This window comes from Macaca nemestrina, chromosome 19 (genome assembly GCF_043159975.1).
Source record: "Macaca nemestrina isolate mMacNem1 chromosome 19, mMacNem.hap1, whole genome shotgun sequence".
Taxonomy (NCBI): Eukaryota; Metazoa; Chordata; class Mammalia; order Primates; family Cercopithecidae; genus Macaca; species Macaca nemestrina.
In genome coordinates this window covers 65,807,093-65,816,348 of record NC_092143.1, presented here as the reverse complement: position 1 = coordinate 65,816,348, position 9,256 = coordinate 65,807,093, and the positions used below count along the sequence as shown (strand labels likewise).

General features: G+C 37.6%; 1 protein-coding gene across 2 annotated transcripts in view; it reads left to right on the top strand.

The window, feature by feature from the left end:
* The first annotated feature begins 1,535 nt into the window (after positions 1-1,535).
* Positions 1,536-9,256, top strand: part of LOC105465333 (proteasome 20S subunit alpha 8) — a 57,691-nt gene continuing 49,970 nt past the window's right edge. The window contains exon 1 of one of the 2 annotated variants that reach the window (XM_071085521.1): positions 1,536-1,758. In XM_071085521.1, coding sequence (XP_070941622.1) covers positions 1,657-1,758 — 102 coding nt within the window. In that variant the 5' untranslated portion in view covers positions 1,536-1,656. The remainder of the gene's footprint in view (positions 1,759-9,256) is intronic. The other variant, XM_011713745.3, reaches the window with a different exon arrangement.

The window sequence follows — 9,256 nt, the reverse complement described above, 5'->3', positions numbered from 1 at the left end:
ACATGATAAATTGCATAGGCCTCCCCACCACACACACATAGTTGTGTATATAAAATGGGCAAAATCTGAAAAAACTCTGTGCATTACACCAATGTCAGTTTCCTGGTTTTGTTACCATATTATATGTATGTAAAATATTACCATTGGAGGAAATGGGGTGAAGGGTATAGGAGACCTCTTCTTACTATATTTGAAACTTCCTGTCAATCTATAACTATTTCAAAATAAAAAGGAAACATAATTTAACAAGTACACCAAAACACTCCTCAAAAAACCACTTCGGACAAATGTTGGTTTCTCATATTGTAAAGTAACCAGTTAGAGTGAATTGTTTTCATTAGGAATTACTGGTTTTTTGCAGTCAAACCAAACTTGTCAAGACTGTAATACTGAAGAAAAGCAATGGAGGGGCAATAAGTACAAATTGCTTCCAGAGTCAACTAAAGGCCAGGTGTGGTGGCTCACACCTGTAATCCCAGTACTTTGGGAGGTCAAGGCAGGAGGACTGCTTGAGACCAGGACTTTGAGACCAGCTTGGGCAACATAGGGAAACCACGTCTCTATGTGGGAAAAAAAAAAAAAAAATTTTTTTTAAGTCAATTAAAGTTCTGATTTAGGTATTTGGAATTCAGGTAATCAAATTTTCCTCTTTGGAGAAAATTATTCTTTTTTTGGTTAGGGTTGATTTCACCAACTTTAAGATCCTCCCCAGTGGAAAACTGCATGTATTAAACAACACATGGAAAGCAATAATAGCTAAACTTACCTGGCTATTACTACCCACCAGGCACCATTTTATGTAATTATGCCCATAAACACATATTAAGCTCAGAATACTCTGCTGCAGATGTTTTAATATTCCCATTTTATTGATAAGGAGAAAGCAACAGAGTTGCTTCACAGGAATGTAGCAAGTTGTAAAGAGTTTCTGCTATAGCTAAATTTCTAGACATCTTTTAAGTCTCATACTTTGGGTTTTTACAAAATTTCTCCAATGAAAAGAATATTATCTTAATTATTGTCATTAGCATTAGTTTGATGGACTATTTGCTTTATTTAATGGACCATTTGCTCATCTGCTCTATTTTGCTCACGAGGCAGAAAATATAAGAAGCAACAATATTTTGAAAAGTGTGCTTTCTTTCCTTGGGTTCAAATAACAAGAGTTAACCTGAGAGAGAGAAAGAATAGGAAATTTGGAATTTGAAACCAAAGGGAAGGAACTGATATTTAACTTACCACAGTTTCTCCAACATGTTTGCGATAACAAAAATAGCTGATCTCTGAAGACCTCATAAGCCCTAATCTTTGATATTATTTTTGTAACTCGAGTGCCATGACACCATCCCTGGGGCAACACGGTAGTGGGGAAACGGAGATATGCGTCAGACATGAAAGGCAGGGGAAGAATGCCGTCAACTCATAGGCACTGCTGGGGTAACACAGGCTGGCAAGCGCGAGGACATCCGGAGGCCGCCAAAGGCTCAAGGACTTCCCGGAAGCAGCCGAAGCGCGGGCGCAGGGACTTCCGGGAGGCAGCTAGTGGCGCATGTGCTAGCGCTTCCGGGCGGTAGCGCGCTGTGTCGTTGGCGGCTCCCAGCCTGCCTCAGCTGCAGCAGCGGGAAGCTCAGCGTCAAGCCCTTGTAGTCCTGTGCGATGGCATCGCGATACGACAGGGCGATCACTGTCTTCTCCCCAGACGGACACCTTTTTCAAGTTGAATATGCCCAGGAAGCGGTGAAGAAAGGATCCACCGCGGTGAGGAAGCGACTCCCGGACTATTCCTCCCTCTGACCGGTCAGGCCATCGTTACTCCACCCCTCCATCCTAGGAGCTCGAGAGAGGAGATTCCCACACTTGTGAAAATTACTTTGTTCTTTTTATTTAGGGAGACAGACTTTTGAGAATTGGGCCAGAAGTGGCAGAGTAAAAGTTGGTAGATTTCCCCGATCTCTGCTGTTCAACTCCTCCTCTTTAATGGTAGCTACAGATGCAAAACTAGGGGGGAGTGTGTGTGTGTGTGTGTGTGTATGTTATGTGTTAATGCTGTGACTGACAATAGGGAAATAAAAAGCTTCTAATGTGTAACAGCTATCTGAATGCTCGTGGTCCAGTTCCTCGGTAGTTCAGAGACCCCTGAACTGTTAAAAGTTAACAGTTGCTTCATGTTAGGAACTATTTTTAAATAACAATTAAGATAAAAATTGGCCACACCTGCCCCCAAATATGGACTAAATCAATATAAAATTAAAACTCTTGTTGACGAAGAAATGATTAAAAACACAGTTCAAATACACGCGTTAAAAATATCCCAAAATTGCCAGGCGCGGTGGCTCACGCCTGTAATCCCAGCACTTTGGGAGGCCGAGGAGGGCGGATGACCTGAGGTCGGGAGTTTGAGACCAGCCTGACTTACATGGAGAAACCCCGTCTTCACAAACTTGTCCTAATATTTCGCAGCCTTTTAGAGGCTCAAAAGCCCAAAAACTTCCACTTTTTTGTCCACTTAAAAAAAATGTTGAAGTTCCTTGAGAGATTATACCCTACCTTAGGCTTAGATTTATGTATCCACATTACTGAAAAACTTAACAAATACTCAGGGTAGGAGTAATACTGCTGCCAAGTTTTAACTACATTCAATAATTTTAGTGATTTATAAAAATTAAAGAGGACAAAAGTGCCCTAGTGACACAAGATCTATTATCCCAAATCTTCTAAGTCCTCGCCTATGAATTAAAAGGATCGGATATTTTTATTCTCTCGATTTCATGAGCATGTTTGTTGTGTACTTTGGAAATTGAGCCAGTAGCTATGAGAATACACAGTATGTTTCTAAGTCTAGCGTGTCTGTATTTTCTGACTTTCTTTGTTAAAGAAGGAAATAATTCACTTTCATTATAAATCTAACAGATGTAAGTGGTAAAAAAAAAAAAAAAACAACACTAGAAGAAGAATCGTTTTAAAAGTATTTTTCTATTTAATTGGGCCCACCAGTTTTGCTTCTGTTTTACAAGTAATTTTTTTAGAATTATAAATTTAAGGAAAGCCTGATGTAGCTTAAACCAAAAGGGTACCATTTTGATAAAAACAAAAAGTTATATAATCCCCAGCATAGCATGTAGCATATGGTTAGAAAATAATGCCCAAGTTTTAGAACCTAAAATAAAGGGAGTAATAGGAGAAGACTGGGGTGTAATAAGAAACCACATTGGCTCATTTAACATGTTTTAAGAGTGCTGTAGAACTGATTGATGGTTCCTTTGTAATGAGCGGTAAAAGGGTAAGGATATAAAAATACCTATAGTGGGCATTTTTAAAGATACATTGGAAGAATGAGACACTTTTGTCTTAGAATTCTGAAATTATAATTTGCATGTTTGCATGGAGTTATTCATTGTGTTTCCTTGAGAGTGCTATGACCTTTTACATAGGGTAAAGTTTTTTAATGGCACTTGATTATTAAAACATGTCACAAAATATTCTATCTAGAAGTGCAGATTGATGTTATGAGTTATAAATAAGCCGAGGTTGACTAGCTTTGACCAGTATGTAGATGTGATATTATTTAGTAATGTAAGAGTTATATGGGCCACAATAAAGGCTTTGTGTTCTACTTCCTTGTTGATGATTATCTGATAGCAAGAAAGGAGACAAGAGACTTGTTTTCTTTTTGCTTTAGTTCCCTTTTCTGTAAATGCAAATTTGTTTGAATAACATTTTGGAGAAGTAATACCTTTCTTCTTAGGGAAAAGAAATGAATCCTTCACAATATTCCCATGAAAACGGTAAGATTTATTATCATTCCTCGTTTTGTCCTTTCTGTGACCCCAAACTGTTATTAGCTCTGTATTTCCTACTTTATCTAATCTCAGCTCCACAATCTAGCCATCAAAGTCTTCCATAATCCTATCCACCCTCTTAATTTCGGAGGCAGCTTCTTGGCTTCACTAATATGTGTTGCTGCCTACAGAAAGGGGAGAGAGGAAAGGGGAAAGCACCTCTCTTTCTGCTGCTCTGCATCTTATTTATCCTTTAATAATCTCTGCACATTTGTGCTCTATAATGAAGCCTTCTCTGATCCACTCCAGTCATCTTGGATCTTTGTCTTTTCTGAATTTATAATCTGTACCACAGAATATTGTACAGCATTTACTATTTGACCTGATATTTTCTTTAATTTCAGGTATATTTAATAGTCTCACACCAACTGGATAGTAAGATCTCTGAAGATCTAGACAGTATAATTCCTTTTTCTATTTCTACTACACAATATACAGTAGAGGGGCTAAGAAGGCAGTAACTAACATTTAAGAAATACTTTCACCAGGCATTTTGTATATATTATCTAACATTAGGTACAGTGTTTAATCCCCTTTTATTATATGTGAAACTATGATTCAGAAGCATATATAGCTTGCTGAAAGTACCCAGCTGGAGAGCGATGGAACTCATATTTATAATTATTTTGTTCTAGTTCCAAAGCCCCTGCTCCTTGCATTGTAGCATGAAATTTGTTCAATAAATGTTTATATATTAATTAGCTTCCATTATCATGAATGTAGAAATCAGATATGTATCATCTAAGGCAATTAACTTCGTGAAGCTTCAGTTTCTGTAGTAGTAAAATAGGTATCAAAATAGCACTTGCGGCTGGGCATGGTGGCTGATGCCTGTAATCCTAGCACTTTGGGAGGCTGAGGCAAGTGAATCACTGGAGATCAGGAGTTCGAGACCAGCCTGGCCAACATGGTGAAACCCCATCTCTACTAAAAATACAAAAAATTAGCTGTGCATGGAGGCACGTGCCTGTATTCCCAGCTACTTAGGAGACTGAGGTGGGACAATTGCTTGAACCCAGGAAGCGGAGGTTGCATGAGCCGAGATTGTGCCAGTGTACTCCAGCCTGAGTGACAGAGTGAGAATCTGTCTCAAAAACAAACCAAAAAAAAAAAAAAATTGCACTTGCTTCATAGAGTTGATGTGAGAGTTGAATGAGGTAATAATGCATGTGAAGCATCTTAAACAGAATCTGGTTCAAAGAAAGTACTTAATAAATTGTAGCTATTATTATTTACTATTATTTGTTTTCTCTTTTTTTTCCATTTTGTCTGCAGTGCTTCTCACACATTCATTTATTATTTCAAGACATTTTGTGTTGAATACTTACATATGCTAAATGTGATGCTAGGTCACGTACAAGATAGATAGCATCACATACAAGATAGATTTGATCCCTGTCCTCAGAGAGCCTACTATCTATCGGGAAAGTTAGATAATTACATAAATAGTCCTAACAAAACCTGAATGAGTATTAGGGTATGAGGCATTATGGGAACCCCAGGTGTTGGAGAGGCCCCTCTGAAGAAATAATACTTAAGTGGACGTCTGAAAGATGAGAGGTTGTCAAGTGAAGAAGTGGAAGGAGAAAGAGTGAAGAGTATTTTTGACAAAGGAAATAGCTTGTGGGAAGGCAAGTAGAAAAAGACAGCTATGTTCTATGAACTGAAAGGCATTCAGAATTGTTGAAGCAATGGAAAAATAGAAATAGATGAAGCTAGAACCTGGTGCCAGATCATGGAATGCCTTTAAACCATGTAAGTGAGGATACACTGAATGAGAGACCTTGAAATGTTTTGATGTGGCTATTGTCAGTCTCCAGATTATTGCTTTTCTGTTATTCTATTAACAGACTACATTTGTCCAACAACAGAGATACTCACATGACCTAGGTAGAATCATTCGTAATTTGTATCTTCCTGGCCACAATGATGAGCATGTCACTCAAATCTAGCCAATGATAAGTTCACCCTTAACAACTCTTCTGACTAGAGACAGTGGTAGCTTTTATTCTCTGGGAGAATTGATGGGATGTGAGTCCAAGGTTCCTGGTGGCCATGTTTTTACTATACAGAGAAACGCTTTCCACATTAGGAAAGCAAAAAGCCAATATGCAAAGAGTACATATTAAAGTCCCTAGATCCTTTTGTTTCATGTCTAGCTCTGTGCTATGTTGATTTGCTTAGTGACGAATGGTCCCTATATAAGCTTTAAGGAAAGGAATGCCACATTCAGACTTTTTCTTCTCCTCCTCCTCTTCTTCTTCTTCCTCTTCTTCCTCTTCCTCTTCCTCATTTTATTTTCCAAATATTTCTCAGGCTACCTATTACCTGTGGTCAGTGAATTGGATGAAATCAAGACTAGAGACAGGGGGACCAGTTAGGATTCTATGGAAATAGTCTAGATGAAAGATAATAACTAGCTTTTACTAGACTTGGGGAGAAAGTGAAAATAAGGCAGCTTCCAGAAAAACATTAAGCAGTATACTTATTACAATTTGATGGTTATATGGATGGTGTTGACAGAGGTATAGGAGAAGGAGGAATAAAAGTTGGTGTCCCTGTTTCTGGAGTTATAAATTGTTGTCTTGTGACCAATAAATTTAATTTGATTTATTTCAGTTGTGAGAATATTTTGAGATTTTTGTTTTAGTCCTAATATATATTAAATTGTTACAATATCCCATGGCTTGTTAAGAAGGCATATTCCCTATAAAGTTTAACATTTGTTCATTTGATGAGGATAGGATATGGAAGGAGGATGGCTGATTTGAAATATAATGGTTAAGATAATATAATGATATTATATTATACATTATATTTATTATATTATACATTATATTTATTAATATTATTATACATTATATTTATTATTATTATATCATAATAAATATAATGGATAAATTGATAAGAAATTAGAGAACAATAAAAATGGTACTGCCATTTACTTAGAGAATGTAAAGCACTAAGTTTTGGGGGAAGATAACTGTTTTGGACTTGCTGAGGTTGAGGTGCTTATGGAAACTGTAGCAGACAGACTTTAAAATGGCCTCCAGTGATCCCCACCTTCTGGTGCTCATGCCCGTGTATCCTTGTATAACCTTCCTCCCTTAGATGTGGGCTGAACTTAGTGACTTGCTTTTAAGAATGGAATAGGTGAAAGTGACGAATGTCACATCAGGGATTAGGTTGCAAAGAAACGGCGACTTCATTTTGTTCACCCTTACTTGCTGTTTTCCTCGCTTACTCTGGTGAAACCCAGCGCCATGTTGAGTTGCCCTCTGCAGGGCCCAATGAGGCAAGGAACTGAAGGAAACGTTTGTTCAAAATCTGGTACAGAACTGAGGTCCTTAGTCCAACAGCCCAGGGGAACTGAATCACATGGCCAACAACCATGCGAGTGAGCTTGGAAATGGGTCCTTCCCCAGTCAAGCCCAGAGGTGTGTGCAGCACTGGTAGACAACTTGATTGCAGCCTTATGAGAGATCCTGAGCCAGAGGCCTTAGCTAAACTGTGTCCTGATTCCTGAACAGAGACTGTGAGGCAGCTGAAAAATACATGTTTGACATTTAAGAGGTTGATCTTAGCTGGAAATAATAATTTTGAAGTTCATTTTTTTTCTCCCCTATTAAAAACCTATATTGAAGGTCAAGTAAATGCATACTCTTGAGTACCCTTCTGTGTTCAATAAGACTATAGACTGTGCAGAGGATAGTCTGCAACTGAACCTTGAGGGAACTTAATGTCCTGTGTAATTAACTTGACTAAACTCTGAGAGAAGAGGGATAGAAACCAGGCTGTTATGGGCTGAGGGATGATGACAATATTTGGCTTAAAGGGCTTGAAAGAAAAAAGGTGAGATTAAAGAGGAATGGTCTTAAAATTTTAAGATAAAAGAGATTAACATAGGTTTCTGTTTGTTGAACTTCTCACTTTGTTCGCATGGTGTTTTCCTGATCTCGCTTGTTTATCTCTGTACTCTTGTAGCTTACTGAGCTTTTAAAAGATTGTTACTTTTTAATTCTTTGTCAAGAAATTCATAGATCTCCAAACTTTATTTTGTTCCTTTGGTAGTATCATGTTTCTCTGATTGTTTATGATTCTTGTGGCCTGGCATGGATGTCTGCACATTTGAAAAAGTAAGTTCCTCTTCAGATTAGCTTCAGCAGGAAAAGTTCTTCACCATTTGGTCCATCCGGAGATTTGGGGTGGGCCTGCCACTAGAGTCCTTTGGCAGGCTGGCCTGATGCCTAGGTCAGCAGGCAGGCTGACTTGGCACCAGAGGTGCGAGCCTTGCACCAGGGCTCACTGGGGTGGGCCTGGAACCTGAGTCCACAGTAGCAGACCTAGAGCTTGGATCCATGGGGTCCATGGTAAAGTCAGATACTCACGTTACTCTCCTTACCACACATGGATGGTGTCTCTCTCTGCACTGTGTTGCTGGGCCTTGAAGGACAGGTGATGTGGATAATGTGAATTGTCTTTCCCACTCTCTTCAAAGTGTCTTTTTATATTTCTGTACTTTGGTCACTCACCTGGATTCTTTTGTTCTTAGGAAGTATTTTCACACATAGTAGTACAAACTGGTATTTCTGCTGGGAGATGGGCATGGGACACTCCTATTCTGTCATCTTGCTGATGTCACTCCCCTAATTTTTGTGATGAATATATTGTTTTGAGATTTTGGCATCAGCCTTCATAAATGAGGAATTATTGGTTCTTTTATTTATTTAGAAAATGTTGTATTTGCCAGATTTTAACATTGTTAAATAGTTTTACTGAAGGGTTAGGAACATCCCCACTTTCATCTGCATCACAGAAAAATTTAAATAGCACAGGAATTACTCGTAACAAAATTAGCAATAATTCATCCATGAACTCTCTAGGTCTGACACTTGATTTGAAGATTAGTTCTTTTCTGAAATTATCACGTTTGTTAGTGAAACAGAGTTTTCTGTCTTTTCTTGAATCAATATGGTCAGTTTAAAATTTTTCTACTCTGTAATTTCTTTTAATCAGATTTTCAAATTTATTAACTTAAGGTTATAATTTTTAAATTGTTACTTTTCCACACTTGTGTTTCTTTCACTCTATTCCCTTCCTGATGAGATTAACTGAGAGATATATTTTAATTATTTGCTTAAAATAACCAACTCTTGGTATTATTTATCAGTTTTATTGTTTTCTCCGTAACCATTAATTTTTGCTTTTTTCTTATCTTTCCCCTTAAGCTTAGCTGCAGTATTTTTATCCCTTTTTGTACTTATTGATTTAATTCATTTTTAATATTTTTTCTTACTTGATTAAAAAAGTAAAATTATAAATTCTCTCCTGAACATAATTTTGACCGCACTCAAAATACTTTGATATTAACATATTCATTATCAACATTTTCTAGTCTGTATTGGTACTTTTAATTT